The sequence below is a fragment of the Scardinius erythrophthalmus genome (genome assembly GCF_964197995.2).
Source record: "Scardinius erythrophthalmus genome assembly, chromosome: 7".
Classification (NCBI taxonomy): domain Eukaryota; kingdom Metazoa; phylum Chordata; class Actinopteri; order Cypriniformes; family Leuciscidae; genus Scardinius; species Scardinius erythrophthalmus.
In genome coordinates, this window is record NC_138227.1 from 16,135,365 (window position 1) to 16,157,542 (window position 22,178).

A 22,178-nucleotide genomic window follows, 5' to 3' on the forward strand; every position below is an offset into this window, starting at 1 on the left:
GTACTGGGGAGCTGCGTTTCATTGAGGCAAACATGGATTCCAACATGTACTGTGACATTCAGAAGCAGAACATGATGTCCTTCCTTCAGAAACTGAGCAATCGGCATGATAACGACCCCAAACACACCGCCAAGATGACGACTGCCTTGCTGAGGAAGCTGAAGGTGAAGGTGATGGAGTGGCCAAGTATTTCTCCAGACCTGAACTTTATTGAGCACCTGTGGTGATCCTCGAGTGAAAGGTGGAGGTGATGTCATAATGGAGGAGTGGAGGAGGGTCCCAGCAACAACCTGTGCAGCTCTGGTGAACTCCATGCCCAGGAGGATTAAGGCAGTGCTAGATAACAATGGTGCTCACACAAAATATTGACACTTTGAACAAAGTTTTGACATGTCTACTTACGGTGTACTCACTTTTGTTGCCAACTATTTTGACATTAATGGCTGTGTGTTGAGTTATTTTCAGAGGACAGTAAATATATCCTGCTATACAAGCAGCACATTGACTACTCTAAAATATATCCAACTTTCATTTCTATAGTATTGTCCCTTGAGAAGATATACTAAAATGTTTGATAAAATGTGAGGGGTGTACTCACATTTGTGAGATACTGTGTGTGTGTGTGTGTGTGTGTGTGTGTGTGTGTGTGTCTATCTATCTAGCTATCTATCTATATATGTATATATATATATATATATATATGAGATGCACCGATATTAAATTTATCTGCCAATTATTCAGAATGATATCGGCCGATGCTGGTATCGAAAAAGATGTCTCCCAAATAATGCTGCGAACTATACAAAGAACCCTCTCATTTGGTACACTATAATATAGGTTGCATTTAACAACAGAGGTATTATATTAAAATGTTATTTATTTTCAGATATAATAATTACTCAAATAAAAACTGAAATGTTTGTATACAACTCAGTTGCTCCTATAAGGTAGTTTTCATAAGCACTTGTCTTCATTTAAAATTTATTCAAAAATATATAATTAACAGTAAATAACCTTTTTTTTTTTTTAAATAGCTTTTTTATAGCTGAGGTAAATGCAACATTAAGTGACATTGTTCACAAGCTGTTTTATTGACATCTTTCCACCATTGAAACACTGATTAAGAGATTACATGAGACATGATACAGATTTTGGTAAGTTGTACTGTATCTTTCAACATACCATCTGATATTCATGCATGTTTTTCTAGATATAATTTGTATTAAAGTGGAAGAAAAGATTGGTGCTCTATGCTGCCGCTTAAGGCACTACAGCGAGCTGACACGTTAAGAGCGTCAAAATGCCATTTATTGTTTGAATTTCGTGATAAAATGGACGTAATTTAAAAGAAAGACTTAAAAAAAAAATTTTTTAGAAGTAACAAAGCACAGGACTATTTGCGATTTATTGGATGAGAGGCGCGCTACAAATTATGTTTAGTATAGGGAAAAAATTACAGTCCTGGCAACCCTGGCTTGAACTACGGGGGACTCATAGGGTCAAACAGAGCCTGCTCGCTGTTAATGCGTTATTGTCGCATTAACTTGCCCTAAATTTAACACGAGAGATTTTCTACACACACAGTGTGAGTTGCAATCAATCAGACACATTTTTCCGCACCCCTTTGATTGACCGGATATAATCAGCCCTGATTATAGGCTGTTTTTAAACAATCGGCTGATGGCTGATAGAGAAATTAATAGCTTTTATCAGCCGATGCATTGGTGCATATCGTGTGTGTGTGTATGAATGTATTTACATACATATGTACGTATGTATGCGTGTTTGTATGTGTGTGCATATTTCATCATGTTTAAAAAGTACATTCATATTTTGACTGCTGTAAATTATTGACAATGATACTTTTTGTCGTACCGATATACTGAGCTTGTACCTTTGTTCATACATTTTTGCAAAGTGAATCACAAAGATTTTTTTGTTTGGTTTTGTTTACAGGTAAGGAGCGAGAACACAATCTTCAGGCAGGAGACAATGTGGAGGTGTGTGAGGGAGAGTTGATCAACCTTCAGGGCAAAATCCTTAGTGTGGATGGCAACAAGATCACCATCATGCCCAAGCATGAAGACCTCAAGGTGAGCAAATCAACACAAAGCATTGTATCTTGGCAATTGAAACATGCAATTTCAGTGACATTCGAGTCATTAAAAGTTGCGAAAGCTTTACTTTGTGAGTTCAATTGTCCTGAAAATCCCTTCCTGCAATGCCTAGAGGTGTTTTGACTGAGCACGTTCAATGGCAGGGTGATGTAAAACTGAACCGCATTATAAGTAGTTCCTGTCTGCTGCTATTAGGCTCTTTAATGTGCAGTAATTTATAACTGAGTCTGATGTCTGATTTATATTTATTTATTTATTTATTCTTATATTTTTTGCCTATGTCCTTAGTATTATTACAATGTATGCTTTAGTTAATTTTGTTTGTGTATTTGTTTTTTTTATTATTATTATTATTATTATTATTATAGGATATGGCATGTTTTTTAGTTAATATATTATAGAGTATAGAATGCTTTAGTGAAAGTTAATGTAGTAAGGTAGATAGATTGACGATGTCTGTGTGTGCGGATTGAATGTAGTTGCTGCTATTGTAACAGATCTAATTTCCCGAGAAGGATTAATAAAGTATCTATCCATCTATCCATCCATTCATCTATCCATCCGCCTGCTTCACTTTCTTGTCTTTGTTTTTATTTAGGACCCTCTTGAGTTTCCAGCTCATGAGTTGAGGAAGTACTTCCGTATGGGTGACCATGTGAAGGTTATTGCAGGGCGTTTTGAAGGTGACACAGGCCTCATAGTCCGTGTGGAGGAGAACTTTGTCATTCTGTTCTCGGACCTCACCATGCATGAGGTAGGTTTCACTAGTAAGCTATGGAATACCCCATTCAGAAAAACACACAATATACAGTTGTCAATGTTGTGTGTTCTTTGTCTGATGTGATGTCTTTTTTTGCTCCAGTTGAAGGTCTTGCCCCGGGACTTGCAGCTGTGCTCTGAGACTGCATCAGGTGTGGATGCAGGAGGCCAGCATGAGTGGGGAGAGCTGGTACAGTTAGACCCCCAAACTGTAGGTGTCATTGTCAGGCTGGAGAGAGAGACCTTCCAGGTAAAGTCCAGGAGAAACAGACGAGTTCAAGTGTAACGTAAGCAAAAATCCAGTAGGATACTTGCTGGATTTGATTCTTCACAGCAATAGCACACTTTTCACCATAGTTCCTTTAAGGCCAGTCAGTTCACTCTGTGACCATCTTGGCAACGTCGCTAAGCAGCCGCATTGTATTTTAATGCTGGGTACACACCAAAAGATTTTTTACATCTTGTAAGATTTTCAAAATGTGATAGACCACAAACATGAGGACAAAAAATCCTAGATGTAACCGTTTTGCTCCTATAGTGTGTGGTGTGCCATGATGTGACAAAGACGGCACACTACACACGAATAGATTTTCAACCAGTCTCGACTGTGAACACAGGAAATATCGCAAAATCTCGCGAGACTTCAGAATAAGCATGGCGGATGATATGCGATGATAGTGTTTGGAATGATTTGTACAGATTCAGTTTTTTTTTTTTTTTTTTTTCATCTCTGCTGTCCGCATCAATTTCACTTTGTGCTGCACCATGAATGCATTTGTTATGCTTCTGTCTTCCATCATCTTGCTTTCTGATTGGATATTGTTTCGTTTCACGTGATAATCTCCAGAGCGTGCGTGCGTTTGTCCTCAGGGTTCCTCCCACACATCAGGATTTCTGATCGTAAATATTTGACATGTTGAATATTTACTATTCACGATCGGGGCGGCTCTGACATTCTTCCGAGCAGGTTCGGACACTCCTAACACACCTCACACCAAGGGAAAATCTGATAAGATAATGCTGTAGAACCATCAAGATAATCGAGACAAAGCTATGATTGTCAGAAGTGGGGAAATTGACCCAAAATCAGCCCGATTATCTTTTGGTGTGTACCCAGCATAAGTATAGCCAGTAGCTTGTAATTAAACATGTCAAGTCAGCATTTACATCTGACAACAGTGATATCAGGGATCAGCATAAGGGTTGAGCTGTTTGGTCATGTTTGTGCATGTAATTCCAATGTTTATCACACTGCTTTTACATATGCCTGCTTTGAGCAGGCATATGTAACATATTATAGTATTACATATTATTGCTTCTCCATAACCTTATTTACTCTATCCAGCTAAATAGTTTAACTTTCCCACACTACTGTTCAAATGTTTGATAATTTTTTTTAAAAATGTTTTTGGCAAAAAGTCTCTTATGCTCAACAAGTCTGCATTTATTTGATAAAATTTTCTTTCACAATGATTTGTTTTTAGGTTTTGAACATGCACGGGAAAGTTTTAACCGTACGACACCAGGCAGTGAACAGACGGAAGGACAACCGCTTTGCTGTCGCTCTCGACTCTGAGCAAAACAACATCCATGTGAAGGATATTGTGAAAGTCATCGATGGACCTCATTCGGTACCTACCAGAGACCTGGGACAAAGGTTTTTGACATTTACTGTGTAACTGAAAGGAAGTTAATATTCTCATTTATGTAATCTGTCAGGGCCGGGAAGGTGAAATTCGCCACATCTTCAGAGGCTTTGCTTTTCTTCACTGCAAGAAGCTGGTTGAAAATGGAGGCATGTTTGTCTGTAAGGCACGTCACCTCGTTCTGGCAGGCGGCTCAAAGGTAGGTCTGTTTTACACCTGTGGACAAATCTTATGTTTTTCCCAACTTCCCTATCCTAAACAGTCCTTGTCCTTTGTTCCCAAAGCCCAGAGATGTGACCAATTTTACAGTGGGGGGCTTTGCTCCTATGAGTCCACGCATAAGCAGTCCAATGCACCCCGGCGGAGGTGGTAAGCGTGTTTATTTAACTAATAGGGTTGTGCCACAGTGGTTGAAGTTTGGGGTTTTTAATAAAAAGTTTGCATGTTCAAATACTGCAAGAGGGTTTTTTTATTATGCATTTAAACACTTGCAAATGTCAACATCTGGTTGCCTTTTGAGCATTTGAATCTTATTGATATAAGCTTCTCTTATGTTTTTAACTGGGCTTTATCTGTTGTGTTGTGTTCTGGTCTTCCCTCCAGGTCAGCAACAGAGAGGTGGAGGAGGAGGTGGTGGTGGCATGGGTCGGGGCCGCGGACGACGAGACAATGATCTGATTGGGCAGACTGTCCGTATATCCCAGGGACCATACAAAGGTTAAATTATTTGAAACCAACTCTATTTGCTTTGGTTTGGTATTTTGTTATAGAATGCCATGAAATGTATACATGGTAAGTGTGACTTAAGTGCCATATGCCATAGCCACAAGTTTTTCAACACCTTTATTCAATTCCACAGGCTACATTGGAGTTGTGAAGGATGCCACAGAATCAACTGCTAGGGTAGAGCTCCACTCAACTTGCCAGACTATATCTGTGGACCGCCAGCGTCTTACAACTGTGTATGTTATCAGTTATCTGTCTGAAGTTTTTAACAAAAAACTCTTCTTCTTCTACATTTGTTTATTCCATATTTATGACACAACTTCAAGCTACCATTAAAAGTGCATTACTCTCAGCTCTGCTTAACACATTAAAACCACACGGATCTACCAGGGTGGCAACTGCCACCCTAAGAAAAAGCATTTCCACCCCAGATTTTTCCCAGTATAAAATATAAATGTAAGCAGTGCATGGACCCTGATGATTGCCGCTTGAAGCTGTATTTTATATTTAGTTATAGCATAATGTAGTATAAATGATTTGAATACTTATTTGCTTTAGTGTTGCCACCCTTTAAATAATTTTCTTGATCCGCCCGTTTCCCACACAGAAAACAAAAATAAAATTGGCATGGATCCCCAACTGGCTTTTTTTTTTTTTTTTTTACAGTTCTGCCTCATTTCACTGCAGACGGGTTTGTGTTTATCTGACACCTTTTTTTGGAGTTCTTGTCAGCCGGTACACTAGTGCAGTGAACAGTGACTGAGAGTTTATGCCTAACTGTTGGAGTTCTCTGAAAGCACAGGGATAGATAATGCTGGAGCAAATTTTGCATATTGAATACCTTAGAGATTCCTGAGTAGATTGTTGCGTTTAGTGTGTTGATATATGTGAATCTACACTACCATTTAAACATTGATTTTAAAAAAACAAAAAGATGTTTTGAAATATGTCTCATATTCACCAAGGCTGCATTAACTTGATCAAAAATACAGTAATATAACAGTAATATTGATAAATATAATTATTTAAAAAACTTTTTTCTATTTTAATACATTTTAAAATGTAATTTTTTCCTTGCATGGCAAAGCTGTCAATTTTGATCAATTATTTTGCAATTTGCTGAATAAAAGTATTAATATTTTTCACACACACAAAAAAAAACTGTTTTACTGTCCCTAAACTTTTGAATTGTTGTGTAGGTTTTATATCTTGACTTGTGTAAAACAAGTTTCTTTCGTGAACTTTGTTCCCCTGAATATCCTGTCTCAATCTTTTTGCTCTCTTTGAACCAGGGGTGGTAAAGAAAGACAAGGAAAGTCTTCCACCCATTTACGAACCCCAATGTATGGTTCCCAGACGCCCATTTATGGAACTGCCTCACGTACTCCCATGTATGGTAGCCAGACACCCCTCCATGATGGTAAGAAACAATATATTTTTATAGGCCTTGATGGTCTGCAAAACATTTAGTTTTTTTTTTTTAAAAAGTCTTTCATTGCTCACAGGAAGCCGTACTCCTCACTATGGCTCTCAGACTCCTCTGCATGATGGCAGCAGGACGCCAGGTCAGAGCGGCGCATGGGACCCCAACAATCCAAACACACCATCACGGTAAGAAGCGGGCGGAGTGAGACGATCAGTGCAAACAAAAAATTTCACATACATACAAACTTCATCTCATTTTCACTCTGTTTTCAGGCCCGATGACGAATATGAGTTTGCCTATGACGACGAGCCCTCTCCGTCTCCTCAAGGCTATGGTGGTACGCCCAACCCTCAGACTCCTGGCTACCCAGAAGTGCCCTCTCCACAGGTCAACCCTCAGTATAACCCTCAGACTCCTGGGACTCCTGCCATGTAAGAGTTCGTTCAGATGCTCAGATGCTTGTGATCTGGCTCGAACATCTTAAACTGAGTTTGTTTTTGACCGTAGGTACAACACCGACCAGTTCTCCCCGTATGCAGCACCCTCTCCACAGGGGTCCTACCAGCCTAGCCCCAGCCCTCAGAGTTACCACCAAGTAGCCCCAAGCCCAGTGGGATACCAAAACACGCACTCGCCCGCCAGTTACCACCCCACCCCATCACCAATGGCCTACCAGGTAATGTTTTGGCAGCTAAAAAAGGAAGTAGTTGATTATACTAAATGTACTGAAATATTTTCAGGGCTCCAGACTGCGACCAAAATGGTTGACATATGCGACCACTTTTTGAGAATGTGCGAGTTCAAATTTGACGTGGTCACGCACTTGATCTGTGTCTGCCTACCTGCACTTTCATTAGAAATGTATCTAATCTGTCATGCATTATCGACTAGGCGAAATCGTCTATTCTCTTGTAGTAGACGGTTACAATAGAATGTCAAGAAGCAGCAGTTAAACTGCTGTTTCACACTGCAAGAGTGAGCAGCGCGTATTTTTTTCGGCATGCATGTTAACCAATGATGGCATTCACACCGGGAGAAGGAGCGTCGCGTGCCGAAGCGCAGTCTATTTTTGCTGCGCTGCTCACTCTCAATTAAAGTGAAAGCACACTTTTGATGGGCAAAATAAATATTGGAACGTCTGAAGAACGACAGACAAGGGAAGCTCCGTTCCTGTACCTTTAATCGGAACGCAAGAACAACTGTACGCAAAATGCACCAGTCTAACTCACTCACTCGTTTCACTTTACCCGGCCTTTTCCAAACCGCGTTAACCCTATAACTGCCAGTGCAAAATAAGTCTGTGCGCTACAGTATGATTTCCCACAAAAAAAAAATTCTTTAAATTTACCCATTTAAACTTGTTTTTAATTCAGTTTGGGTGAAAGTATGGTGTATTATAAAAAACTGAAGTAAACTAGCTAGAAAACATGACATATAAACTTTCTTTTAGTTATGTAATGCACAGACAGGTAGCCTATAGGCTCTAGCACTACCCAAATCAAACCCGAGTGTGCTTTTTTTTCTTTCTTTTTTTTCATCCGCAGAGTTTGCCGTCTTGTAAACATATTGAAGTATGACTGAAACGACATGATCTGAGCAGTTAGCTTGGTTGTGTTTGTTGTTCACCATTTACATGCGAATGTTACACCTCTCCGTGTTAACAAACTTTCAAGACTATCATGTTTATAAAAACAAATAGTAAAAATGCTCACTAATATATAGCTTTGGAGGCGCCACTGTGACGTTGTACAAATGCTTCCAGTGTGAATACTTGTGCGCGTCTGCAGCTTCAGTGACGATGTAGTTGTGAAACGGCTGAAATTCGCGCATGCGCAACGGTACGCCGTTGTAGCAGCAACTGCTGCTTAAAGTCCCTATTATCAGTCATGTACACATGATTTTTTTATGGCTTTCATTTGATAGCACGTGGTCTCATGCCACTGTCAGTCTTTTACATCCGTGCAAAATTAGGGTATGCAGAGTAAGACAACTGTTCATCGGCATGCACTGATTAATTCTATGTTTTACCAAAATTGTGACCAAATCATGTGCTGGTGTGACCAACTGAGAAAGTTAGTGTCAGTTGGAAAAGTTAGTCTGGAGTCCAGATTTTTTTTTTTTTTTTTACCGTATCACTGAAACCAAATTAAAGTTTTAATTTAGCCAAAACTGAAAATGTTTATTTAACAATCAGTTAGTTCAAATTATTTGTATAAATGTTGTATACAAACATTTAAATTGCTGTCATTATACGGTATGAGAGTGGACAAAATAAAAACTATCACTGGCGTCTGCACGGAGTGGATACATCAGATGTGGATTTAAAACATAGACAACAAAACTGTGTATCGATACAGTACACTACCGTACGTGTTTTCATGTTATAAAGTAACACATTTGTTGACTAGATGTTGCATTAGTAGAGAACGGCAGTATGTTTGCTGTCGAGGCTGAGAGGACGCTAACATTAGTAGTACCTCAAACATCCTCAAAATACATGCAAGTCCTACCCAAATGTATACATTTGTATACGTACAATATACATGTGTGCAGGGCAGGACTTGGAGGGCTAGAGTATATGTTTGTTAGTATATGAATCTCCCGGAATCTAGAGCGAGCGAGCAAGAGCGTGCATGCGAGACAGAGACTGTTCCAAACCATGTAGCGTGCGCACGGCGGAGAGGGAGCGAGAGACCTTGCGTGTGTGTGCTAGTGTGCGTGTGTGCCTCATGAAGCGCATGTAAGATAGAGAGCATCCTGATTGGCCTGTTTTGGTAAATCAACCAATCAGTTGTCAGTGTGTGCGGGCTTTTATCTCTTCTCCAGAACCGAATTAATCAGTTCAGTGTATCTAGAAACAGGAGCGCCATGGCAGAGGGAGAGCGCCACAAAAAACAAAAGTATAAGACACATTTTACGCCAGACTACACAAAAGTGTACCCCTGTCTTATAAGAGTAAAACATAATGTACAGTCTTGCACGCTGTACATTTTGTAACAGTGACTTCAGCATTGCCCATGGTGGGTTAAATGATTGTAAAAGACATGTTGAGGTAAATTCAGCAAGTTTCATTTCATGTGCATATTATTCAGGCCGGCTAGTTGCCAAGGCTACATGAAAACAACAAACTCCTGATACCTGATGACTGATCCTGAAACAACTTTGGGATACCTCCCTGAAATGACTTTTTGCAGGTTGGGATGTCTGCTTTGAGGTTCCTAAAACAATTAATATGAAACATGCCTAGTCAAAGGTTAGAGGTGATATTAAATAGTCATTGTGATACAATAAAATATAGGATTGTGCTCTCTGTCGAGAGCTCAAACCCTGAAATAACTCTAAGCAATAAAGAATGGAAGTTGTATTGCGAAAACAAGTCATAATTGCAAGTTATAAAGTCAGAATTGTGAGATAAACTTGCAGAACTTTTCTATCTTTTTAACACAGAATTGTGAGTTTATATCGCAATTCTAAATTGCAAAACTCGCAATTGAGAGAAAAAGTCGCAATAATCTTTAAAAATGTTTTATTCTGTGGCGGAAACAAGCTTCCATAATAAAGCAAGAGGTGAACAGTATTTTTCAATTTATTGTTATACCTGTGTCCTCTTATGTCAGTTTTTTACATTTAAATTAAAATTAAATTACCTGCTATTACCAGGTAAAATGAAATCTGTATCAACAAAGTCCACTTTTGGATTTACACATGTAGCTTGCTGTTTAATGCAGCTCAGATGTGGCAGAAATGGATTTACACAGCAATTATATTTGCATAAATGATGTTAAGAGATCAATGTTGTAAATATACTGCAACATTTTTAATCTAGAAATATTAAAAGATTGAAAAAAAATTAATAATAAGCTACTTTAAAAAAAATGAAACAACAACTGCTTGTAGGTTGCGGCAACTCACTGTCTTGATAAATGAGTTGTATCCTTCATTCAACTGATTCGTTCAAAATACCAATTCATTTAACATGGCAAATGACTGTATTTATGAATGGGTAGCCTAATTGAATAATTTACTCAACCGATTCGTTCAAATACGCAGATTCTTTGAAGAATAAAACACTATTTCTCAGAGATGCAGCGGCTCTGCTGTTTGTTCTGTTTTCTTTGAGGGAGCAAAAACAATGTGTTGTCTATGAAAGTTACTCAGTAACTTGTTGCTTATTGAACTGAAATCAGTGTCACATTTGCGATCGTGCAGATATTCGGAAAAACAGCACTCTTGCATGCGTGATAACTCCATCATAGACTTGTGTTATAAATCTATAAAAATGTTTTTTGTTTTTTTTTGGATGTCATTTCTGCTCTTCATTGTTGTATCGTTAATTTCAACATTTACTAATGCATTTTTAAATGTTAATGTTGTATCTGTTTACACTTATTTAATGCACTATGAACTAACATGATCAAGGTATAATTAATTTAATATATTCATATTTATAGTTAAAAAGTACATTACATTTTCATGGTTCAGTACGTTTTTTTTTTTTTTTTTTTTTTTTTTTTTTTTGCAATAAAGTTAAACACTATTTTACTTGTAGTGTTATGTATGCAAAGCTTTTTGCGATTCTTGGATGGGTTCACGTTTCAACTGAAAACAGCACTGACTAAATCTTGTCAAAGTTATAGTTTATAGTTTGTTTACTTGTTATAGCTTATCCATCTTGTGTGCACAAAAGTAGACACTGACAGTCAAAACTGGAGAAAAGCGAATAAAAGGTCGCTATTTTGGGCGTTCTAAAACGGCTGAGACTGGAAACTATTTTTTGCTGAATGTTTTCAGTTTATCAGCACTGATCATCAGTTTCAGTGGCTTGGAGCAATAAGGACTCTTTATTTGAATAAATCAGTATTGAATTGTGCTCCTCAGGCCAGTCCGAGTCCCAGTCCGGTAGGGTACAGTCCCATGACTCCTGGAGCTCCATCTCCGGGAGGCTACAACCCTCACACCCCTGGATCTAACATCGACCAGGCCTCCAATGACTGGGTTACCACAGATATCATGGTGCGTGTGAAAGACACATTCCTGGACGGAGGTGTCATCAATCAGACCGGCATCATCCGCAGCGTGACTGTGAGTGAAGGTTTTTTTTTTTTTTTTTTTTTTGAAAAGTAGAATGCTGAGTGCTGAGACTGTTAAAAAGATTCTACAAGCAGAAGCATGTGGGTTTTTGATTTGCATGTTCTTTGTTGGGTTGAGATGCCCAGGGCTGATTTTGGCAATGGATAAGGTGTGTCCATGTTGTGATAAGATTTATTCCCTGTTCAATTTTATGGTTCATAACTTGATTGACTGATTGATTGTTTACTCTTGAACATGTTTTGTTCATGGGAAAAAAAGTGTTTCATTCATGGAAGTTTTTTTTTTTTTTTTTTTTTCTTGTTCTTTCACAAAGGGGGGGATGTGCTCTGTTTTCCTGCAAGACACCGAGAAGGTTGTTAGTATTTCAAGTGAACACCTGGAACCTGTTACACCAACCAAAAACAACAAGGTACTGCTGAACTTATGGAACCATTTTTCAATCTACTGATATCATGGCAAGACAATTATGATCCAGTATATACTTTGTACTGCTTACAAATGAACAAAAACAATGTTAAACATGAGGCAACATGCATTTTTATATATTTTTTCACTCTGTTCTGTTATGCATTTTATATTTTATTTCTACATTTTTAAAGAACTGCAATACCATAACCATGAAAGTAATTGCTGCAAGAACCAATGAAGCATATATTCACCTTTTATGCAATCTGAAATCACTCATGAATTAAATCCATGCCACAGACACTGAAGTGAAGAGACTCAACCAGCCCAATTTTTGCTTGATCCATTATCTTTTTTCCTCATCAATGCAGCTATATTGTCAGACAAGGGGTAAGGAGTATAGGAAATGAAGCAGAGCCACACAGAATATCACTTACATTTAAGCACGTCACTCCTCCCCACTGAACCATACATGCTAAATTCACTGGAAACACGGACTTAAGAACCTTGTGATTATGTGTGTGTGTGTGTGTGTGTCATAATCGTTTGTTGTAACATTTGAAAAAATGTTTATAAATGAATACATGTGTGCTCTTCAGGTGAAAGTGATTCTTGGAGAGGACAGGGAGGCCACAGGAGTCCTGCTCAGTATTGATGGGGAAGATGGCATTGTTAGAATGGAACTGGATGAGCAACTGAAGATTCTCAATCTCCGCTTCCTTGGGAAACTGGAAGTGTGAAGAAAACCACACATTTAAATATTGAATGCTATTTGAATGCAGATGCTGCAGATTAGTCGGTTTCAGTGAGCTTTTTTTTTTTTTTTAATTGGTCGAAGATTTTAGTGGATAGTCTGTTTTCTGTTTCATTTGTGGTGTAGAAACGTACTTTTTGGCAAATTGATTCCATTTTGGCAAATTGATTCCATGTCAAATAAAATGTGAACTGTGAGTTCCTAAATCCATCCATCCTGAGTGTTCGCATGAAATATTTAATAGCTTTTGGCTGTTCATTTTAAACCATTTTACTGCCTGCCAATATTTGGAACATCGACCATAAAAAGGAATAATTTTTTTTTTCACTTACGAGTGATTTGAGCTCCAGCAGTTAACCCAGGAGTTCAACCACTGTGTCCTTCCACCACCAAACTTTATTCAACATCATATTCCATTACATTCTGAACCTTTAATGTCATTGACAACTGGTGTATATTCTGAGTACATTAAAGGTCTTTCAAAACACTTTAACCCTTGTAATTTGCATATTTATTGAGATTGGGAAAAATACCCCAAGTTTGAATACTTTATGTACTGTAGCATTTTTCTTCAAATAAGTCAATCAGGTCTGAGAACTGAAAGAGGACAGTCAAACACGAGAACATAGGGAAAGTCTATAGCTACAGCTTCTCTTAGTTACAGGGCTCATGAGGAGTCTCATAGTTAATTGGAACGTAAAAAATGGTGGTGTTCTTTGGACAGGGATGTCCTGTGCTGTTAAACCACGCTAATGTATTGAACACTTCCTCTTGTTCTTGTTTGAGGCATCCAAGGGTTTGGTTCCTGAAGAGATGGATCTTCAGCTGGATCCACGCTTCACGACCCTAAGAATATGGAAAGGACTGTTATGCTTTATTTATTTATTATCTTTTAATAATTCATGTTTTGGCATTCATGTTTTGTTTTTACACAATCAAAATAGGTTTTTAAAGTCACCACGAATTTAAAATGTACAATTCTTATTTATTAATGGAATATTGCAGTATTTATTATAAATTATTTATCTGTGCACATACATTTTTTTTTAAATGAATGTCTTTGTAATATTTAATCAAAATAACTTCCCCTCCCTCTTGTAGCAACACCTCTTCTCTGATGATGTCTTTAATGATGCAACCTGTCACTCAAATGATGTCACCGCAATAACAAACCACAACCATCCAATTCCCAATGAACAAAATCAAGCCCCCCCCCCCCCCCCTACATTTTTCTCTTGTTTGATAAGCTGTCTTACTAGGATATAAATCAAAATAGGTAAGAAAACACTATCGCAATACCGTTTCATGTCAATTTTTAACCCAACTCAATTTATTTGCTTACTGACTACTATTAAATTTAATTTAACATTCCTCATCTCACCTTACTGTCTGTCACGCATTGCAAATCAAAGTTGTTTCCAAACATCGGGGTCAGGGCGCCATGTATGTCGTCATGCTGCAGATCACACAATGGAAAGATTGATGAAGTGTTGTTTCATAAATGTATTCAATGTGATACATCATGTTTCATGGATGAATCCAAAAACTTACCTTATATGACACATCACATGAGGTTTTGATTCCAGAGCTCTCCAAGACACTACAAAAAAAAAAAAAAATGGAATGGGGAAATAGATGAGCTCATGATAAGATGATATCATGCTGTATGTGCTGATAACACCCACCTATCAATGTCAAAGAGTTTCCGAAGCTTGACTGCTGCTTGGAAATAAAGAAGTGGAGAACCCATGGTCTCCTCGCAGCCTGCACACGTCCCGTGTTTAATCCATTCCTCCCTCCTGCCAAATAAAGCAATCACTATCACTTCTCAATACACCTGAGCTGCTATCAGACACAACATTTTAAATGCTCTGTTCACTCTGTTCTGTTTATACACACTTTCTCACAAGTGACCTTAAAGTCATTATGAAATCAAGAATGACAAATATTGCAGTTTTTAGTATAAAGGATTTGCTCGTGCAAATGTTTTTTAAATTCCTATGCCCTCATAAACTTCAATCAATATAACCTAATTAAGTCAGTCTGAAAAAAAAAGTTCTTTTCTTTTCTATTGTGATAGCCTATAGGCAGAGCCGATCCTGACCTTCCTCGGGCCCTAAGCAAAATTCTGTTAAGGGGCCCTCCCTGACCCATGAGCCATGTCAACCAATTGCCACACAGTCACACCTGACACCCCAGTGCTCCCACTACAATCCTCCTTGCTCCTTCCTTTAACTAGTACTAATGAAAATGTAATTCCTGATATCAGAAATAGACATTGTTACTAGAAAAAGTACATTCTTAATATCAAGAGTTCACATTTTAAATAGCACAAATTTAATTATTAATATCAAAAATGCATCCTGTGAATGAATAAAAGCTAAAATGGCGTACCACAGCATGTCACTGTGTTTTAAATGATAAAAGCAATACTTGATGGTTATTATTTACTGAGGGATGTGCATCATATTGACCAGTAGGCCTATGTCCAGCCAATCAACATTTTAAATGCAATATAGCCTATAAATCAATGGTCATTGTCAATACATTGCTTTCCATTTTTCTTTATTGCAGAGTTGTAACTAAACTGACTTGGAGACTAGATAATCATTGTCTTGTTTTGTGCGCCTAATGAGGAGTGGCATTACGCCCATATTGTACTGGTCCCCACTCCCCACAGATGTGTTGCTGGAAAGTGCGCGTTTCGTTTCGTGCACGCGCATAAGAACGCATGTTAACGCACGACGCGGTTTCCGAGCTGCAGTTTATAAACAAACACCGTTGCCCTTTGTCGTTTATCAAACGTAATATTTAACTCTCACTATTTTTTGTCAGGCACAAAGTCACAGAAGCCCTGGAAGTGGCCGGCGTTAGCAAGCAAGACACATAAATACCAAAAGGTGCACTGCCCCGCTGGGTGAGAGACAGACAGACAAACTAGAGAGAGATGCACATCAACTTACTATTATTTGCTGACATCAAACTTGGAGAGGAGAGAACACAAGTCTACCTGATAGCTGTTTCCGCAATTCACTCCCATGGTGTGTTTTTTCTCTCTTTTCGTGACCAGAAGGATAGTTCCGCTTAATTTTCTCATCGATTTTTTTTTTTTGATCGACGCGCTTTGACACGAGAGGGAGTCTGGGCCTTGAGTAATTTGCGGGGCCCTACGCAACTTGCGTAGTGTGCGTATAGAGCTGATCGGCTCTGCCTATAGGCATGAAACGGCTTATCAAACAAGCCGGGACTTGATTTTGTCCATGGGGAATCGATTGGATGGTTGTGGTTTGGTAATGCTGTGATCTCATGTGAGTGTTTCCCACACATAGACTAATTCGTGGCGGTGCGCCACAGAATCAACACCGGCCGCCACATATTGCGTTTCATTATAAAAAAAAAATATATACAAAAAATACGCTATTTAAAACACGCAGCGTCTTCATTCAGCTGCATTTCCTTTCTCTGTCACTCACGCGTCTCTCTCACAAGCGATTTTTTTTTATCTCGCCAAGGCCTTATTTGATCGGTGAGTGATGTTATGACTGCTGTGCTTGATAGGGCGCATATATTACTGAAAGAATGAGCAGAGAGAGAGGCCCGGTCGCGCGCGCGCACCCTCACCGTCTTCAAACTGTCTTGCTCTCTCTTGCTCCCTCGCCCATATTAATCAAAATCAATTGAGAATTGACACGATGGTAAAAGATCGGAAGACCGAAGTTTCACATTAAGCATTCGGGTTTTTTTTTTTTTTTCCTGAATTACTGCTGGGTGTTGTGCTAAAAAAAATTACATTGCCTTATCTACTCTGAAAAGCGTTCCGTCCATTCAGCTGACATGAAAAACACTTTCAATAAACAAAACAAAACCTATCCAATGATGAAATGGTTTCTGTGTTGACAAATCTTGTGCGATGTGTCCTAACTGCCGGGATAATCACACAATGCGTACAAGTCCGTTAATGACACGTCCGATTCGCGAATAATGACTCCTTTGAACCGATTCAACCAAAACAATCTTTTAGTTTAGACTGTTTGCGGTAAATGCAGTTGGGTTGTCGAGGTCAAAACTCTAAATAAGCTGTTAATCAAATAAACTTACTATAAATAATGTTGTCATTTTTTACTCTTACACTGAATTTTTGGATTTTGTGAAGGTGTGAATAATTTTTGATTAATATTTAATATAATAAAGTTCTGTGTAACAGATTATTAACGGAGATTAATAACCCCCCCCCCCCCCCCCCCCCGCCACAAATTGATTTATAATCTGTGGGAACTGGGAAACACTTGTCAGGTTGTCGCGCCCTCACACCAGAAGAAAAGAGATGTCACTGCAAGATGGAGGGGGAAGTTATATTGATTAAAGATGACAAGGGCACATTATGTTAAAAAATATTTTTTGCACAGGCAAGTCATTTACAAAAAAAAAACCTGCAATATTCCATAAAAAATAAGAATTGTCGATCTGATTTCATGGTCATTTAAAAGTGCGGTTTTCATTTTTAAACCAAACAGCTTTCTGTTGGCCAGTGTGGTGAAGACCACGAAATCTGTGCAAAATCTCATGCAAAACCCCTGTTGCAACGACTGGATTTCGCCTGTGAAATTTTGCCAAGCTACAGCAATTGTGACAGCACCTTCACTATGGAAAAGTGTCGATGAATATAATATAATATATAAATACAATTCAAGCTGTAAGACAGGCTTTATGCAGAACTTCACATGAACAAATTGGAAAACGAGTCTCGTCGCAACTGCTTGTCGGAGGAAAGTGTTAATGGCAGTGCAAACTGACAGCCAGTGTTGGTACATTACAAGCAATGCGCGTTATGTAATCAGATTACTTTTTCCAAGTAACTAGTAAAGTAACCCATACCTTTTAAATTTACAGCAAAATATGTTACTTAGTTTTTCCATTTATTGACATATAAATTGACTTGCAGAGGCGTTGTGCGCCCGGCAACATGATGGTTATTGTGGTTCTAGACTAAATGTGAGCATTTACTCATCTCACCTGCACAAAAACAGATTCAGTATTCCACAAAATTAAGTGCAAACTCAGAATATCACGCAAACCTGCAATGCTGTCCTTTGATGATCCAATTCAACCATACTAATAAGCTAAATTACTTTAGTTAAACATCACATTTGCATTTCATTTTGTTTTTATTGCTGAAGAGTAATAAGAGTGTTAAACTTCCTTCTTTTTTGAACTCTGAACTTTTACCATATCTTTCTATGGTAAATAGTAATAGTATGCTAATATGTGGTTCCGAATTCAACACTATAGAGCTGGTAAGTCCCGCCCCTTCCGCTAACCCCACTGGACCTCTAGGTTGAAAAATCGTCAATGCAAGTGAATGGGAGAAAACTAGATGTACCGCAGGGCGGTACAAAATATGACCGCCGCTCAGGCCTGCACTGGCTTTCCACAAAAATAAATGACGTGGAGCAATTTGGCTGTATTGCGTGTTTATGTATATACCTAAAAAAAGTAGTAGTATGTGCATGTCTGTGTGTATGTGTGTGTGTTTGTGTATGTGTCTGTCTGTGTGTGTGTGTGTGTGTGTGTGTGTGTGTGTGTGTGTGTGTGTGTGTGTGTCTGTGCGTGTATGTGTGCCTGCGTACATGTGTGTGCGCGTGTGTATTTGTGTGTGTGTGTCTGTGCATGTGGATTTGTATGTGTGTGTATGGGTGTGTGTCTGTGCGTGTGGATGTCAGTGTGTGTGCATGCTTGCGTTTGTTTGTATTCCTGCATGTGTGTGTGTGACAGTATCATCCTAAACCAGCAACCCTTCGCTCAACACCACCATCTACAGGCCGATGAGTGTACAGTCACTAAATGTGCACATAAATGAATTTATTTTATACCCCCCATGGATGAAATTCTACAAAACTTAGCAGAGGATACCCCCAGAGGATGTCAAGTTAATCATACACATGAAATATGGTGCAGTTCTGAACATCTCAAATGAAGATAGGGGCGATTAAAGTAGAATAATATTGCATTTTAATTTTTTATGGGAGGGGCGCAAATCACAAATGAGTGATTATGGGCTAGGTTGATGTGGGCCATTAAGAGCAACATACCATAACAATGTCTTCATCCTCGGTGCCACGGTTCAGGTAGTTCAGCATTTTTTGGGTTTGGGGGGGCCCAGCTCGGGGGGGGGAGTGGCCCCCGGGGACCAACAAAAATTTTCCGTAAAAGTCTAGTGGGGCTACATGCCCACAAAATTTCATGTTTCGGTGTCCCTGGTATCGTTGACGAAAAATTCAGTAGATGACGGGAAAAAAACAACAAAAAAAATTTGACAATCGATTATGGGCTAGATTGATGTGGGCCCTTAAGACCAACATACCATAAAAAAATTCGTCATCCTCGGTGCCACGGTTCAGGTAGTTATGTAGGAAAAACTGCATTTTTGGGGTTTGGGGGGCCCCAGCTCGGGGGGGGAGTGGCCCCCGGGGACCAAACGAAATTTTTCCGTAAAAGTCTAGTGGGGCTACATGCCCACAAAAATTTCATGTTCCCCGGTGCTTCGGTGTCCCTGGTATCGTTGACGGAAAATTCAGTAGGTGACGAAAAAAAAAAAAAAAAAAAAAAACCTTTGACAATCCCTATATGACTGCTTTCGCTAGCTACGCTGGCGGCGGTCATAATAATTATTTTCTGGTCCCGTTTGAATTGTGCCATGAATGTGAACATATGTTGTCTGTGAATTTTTAATATAATCTTTCGTGTAAAGAATGCTACAATTTAGCGGGTAGAAGTTTGATACGGTTAGACTTTGTGTGAGAGCACTTTGTGGACTACAACTCTTCGCTGCTTTCGACGCGTTTGAAACGTCACCACCACTCGCACACGGACACTAGCTCACAGATCCCGCTAAACATGGCTGTGTCTTTGGTGCACTTCACCGCCTTCTTTCAGGGAGAGGACAAAATCGTTGAGGTTGGCGAAAACCACGGGTAAGTCAACTTTATGGGGTGACGTCACATAGGCGACATGTAGTCTTTCTCGTTATGTCCTTTCCACAACTGCTAGCCGAAGAATCATACCATATACTGTCAAACTCGTAACATGAAAAATTATATAAAAAAATTCACATATGTTCACATTCATGGCACAATTCAAACTGGACCAGAAAATAATTATTTTCTCCCATTCACTTGCATTGACGATTTTTCAACCTAGAGGTCCAGCGGGGTTTTACGGATGGGCGGGACTTACCAGCTCTATTCTTCTACAATCCAGAATAGCAGCACAGCTGAAAGTTTAGTTTGAGCTGCGCCCTCTACTGTACAGGCATGAATTTGCATTTCCTTCTGCCTGAGGCTTATTCATTTCACTTTTGGTGTGAAAGGGCCTTTTTTTCATTTTTCTAATAATAGAACTTTTGTTGTTGTTTTTCTTGTTATTAAAGAACAAACAATCAAGCAAGCCCGGCCCAGATTAGAAAACGTAACGTAACATTAACTTTCCATAAAAAGTAACTAAGTAACGCGATTAGTAACTTTTTGGAGAGTAACGCAATATTGCCATTCCCCAACACTGCTGATGGACATATCTATGGACCTTTAAGGTAATCACCTAACCTAGTTATTTTTTATTCTTGGCGTTTAATTCGATTGAAATCATTTTAATGTCTAAATGTTAGTGAGACGAAAAAAAACTTTAGATATCAATGTGCATATGCGATGGACATCAGTTATGCTCATCTTTGTTTGCTCCTTTTTTAAGTATCTAAAGTAGTCTAGAACAACTGCATATTTAACAAAGCACAAATAATAAAACATGAAAAGATCATAAGACATGTTTACCAGAAGAAGAAGAAGTGTTTTCCTTTGATTAATGATGGCCAGAGCTGAGTGAGTTCAGGCTCAATTTCCTGAACATAAATATGATCATTCAAATTTTATATTTTACTTTTAAAATAATAAAAAAACAAACAGAGGATTGAGACACGTTTACCTGAAGATGGGAATGAAATACCGGCCAGCAGTCACAGCAGTGACCTGTATGCTGAGGCCTAAGAGTCATTAGAAAAACACAGTTAAATATAAAGTATTTCTGATGTTTTTTTTTTTTTTTGATCAGAATAAATCTCAAGATTTCAAAATAAAGAAATGAATAATGCGAGAGAAACAACAACAACAAAAATACAGAGAGTTCCTTTTGATTTTCAGATCAGCAGAAGAGGGAACATCCACTGAATTTCTAACCATAAGCCATGGATGGTCCAGTAGCGAACAGTCTCAGGTATTTTGCAAATGGTTTTGTTGTTAAGACCCTGTGGGAGGATGGAAAAATATGAAATAGCATGTGCAACATGAAAGGCACTGTTGTGATATATAAAATATAAAGACATACTATGCAGAAACTCCCAGGCCACTGAAGAGTGAGTTGCATACAAGTCCAGTTGCATGAGCTGAAAATGAAAAAGCAGTGCACTTTTTTTCTTTTTCTGTTTCTCTTTAAACGTTCTGCATTCCTGACAGATAAACGACTGCAGGTCCCTGCTAGTCAGTAAATTAAACGTATTATGGTGATTACTGATTTGAAAACGTGTGGATAGTTGTGTCTTACTGCCTCGTGACAATCCCAGAGCAATGTCCGTTATCATACGCCACGACCCAAACAGTGAGCAGAGCAGCGGTGCAGGCCCAGAGGATGTGTTTGTCTGAGACAATATAGTTTAAGTCTATGTATAGAATTCAAAACAACTGGAGTCTGAGGTTAAATATAGCTCTTATAAATAATAGAAAATGCTTACCATAGCGCATGTTGATCCAGCCGTTTTGAAATGCTGTGACAGAGTGCCAGCTTCAGTTTCCTTTCCCTGATAATGCAGAAGCGATACACACCACAATCTCGACTAGAGGATGCTCTGTTTGCATGCCTGAGTAAAAAGGAACTGATACTGCGACGCATTAAGAATAGAAAGAGACTGGGGAGGATTTGAGAAAGTAAATGTTTCTCGTCTGTTTCTCATGAAAAAGTTATCTGTAACCCACTTTAGGGCGAACAGGCTGAAATTGTTTTTTTTTTTTATTAAAAAATGATATGATCAATAAGTTATGACAACATATGGTTTTACATTGTTTTTTAATTCATCAAAATAAGTTTTCTTTTTTTTCAATTTTCTTTTTTTTTCTCTTCAAAATACAATAACGTTATACAAAATCAAACTCATTTTAAAAATCGGTTTAATCTAATTTAAGTTGAAATTAATTAAACATCCAAGTTGATTG

General features: G+C 38.6%; 2 protein-coding genes across 4 annotated transcripts in view; one reads left to right on the forward strand and one right to left on the reverse strand.

Moving 5' to 3' along the window:
• The window catches only part of supt5h (SPT5 homolog, DSIF elongation factor subunit), a 26,951-nt gene extending 13,536 nt beyond the window's left edge, over window positions 1-13,415 (forward strand). For all 3 annotated transcript variants that reach the window (XM_081370597.1, XM_081370596.1, XM_081370595.1), the window contains 15 exons: window positions 1,957-2,093; window positions 2,716-2,871; window positions 2,980-3,126; window positions 4,361-4,507; window positions 4,596-4,721; window positions 4,807-4,891; window positions 5,126-5,239; window positions 5,382-5,484; window positions 6,541-6,668; window positions 6,754-6,859; window positions 6,947-7,105; window positions 7,182-7,350; window positions 11,553-11,756; window positions 12,079-12,174; window positions 12,770-13,415. In XM_081370597.1, coding sequence (XP_081226723.1) covers window positions 1,957-2,093; window positions 2,716-2,871; window positions 2,980-3,126; window positions 4,361-4,507; window positions 4,596-4,721; window positions 4,807-4,891; window positions 5,126-5,239; window positions 5,382-5,484; window positions 6,541-6,668; window positions 6,754-6,859; window positions 6,947-7,105; window positions 7,182-7,350; window positions 11,553-11,756; window positions 12,079-12,174; window positions 12,770-12,910 — 2,018 coding nt within the window. In that variant the 3' untranslated portion in view covers window positions 12,911-13,415. The remainder of the gene's footprint in view (window positions 1-1,956; window positions 2,094-2,715; window positions 2,872-2,979; window positions 3,127-4,360; window positions 4,508-4,595; window positions 4,722-4,806; window positions 4,892-5,125; window positions 5,240-5,381; window positions 5,485-6,540; window positions 6,669-6,753; window positions 6,860-6,946; window positions 7,106-7,181; window positions 7,351-11,552; window positions 11,757-12,078; window positions 12,175-12,769) is intronic.
• rnaset2l (ribonuclease T2, like) lies at window positions 13,303-22,028 on the reverse strand. The gene is made up of 10 exons (XM_081370598.1): window positions 21,701-22,028; window positions 21,514-21,607; window positions 21,298-21,355; window positions 21,150-21,217; window positions 20,899-20,956; window positions 20,748-20,815; window positions 14,610-14,723; window positions 14,476-14,524; window positions 14,306-14,380; window positions 13,303-13,770 (listed from the first exon to the last, which is right to left on the reverse strand). The coding sequence occupies exons 1-10, from the start codon at window positions 21,708-21,710 to the stop codon at window positions 13,579-13,581; spliced, it is 786 nt and encodes a 261-aa protein (XP_081226724.1). The 5' UTR covers window positions 21,711-22,028; the 3' UTR covers window positions 13,303-13,578.
• Between the last annotated feature and the right edge of the window lie 150 nt (window positions 22,029-22,178).

What these genes read in the sequence shown, in the direction of transcription:
- rnaset2l (XM_081370598.1), bottom strand. An exon ending in AAACACTTCTTCTTCTTCTG is followed by an intron (nt 14,724 to 20,747) that starts GTAAACATGTCT and finishes TTTATTTGGCAG; the next exon opens with GAGGGAGGAATGGATTAAAC. An exon ending in AAACTCTTTGACATTGATAG is followed by an intron (nt 14,525 to 14,609) that starts GTGGGTGTTATC and finishes TTTTTTTTGTAG; the next exon opens with TGTCTTGGAGAGCTCTGGAA.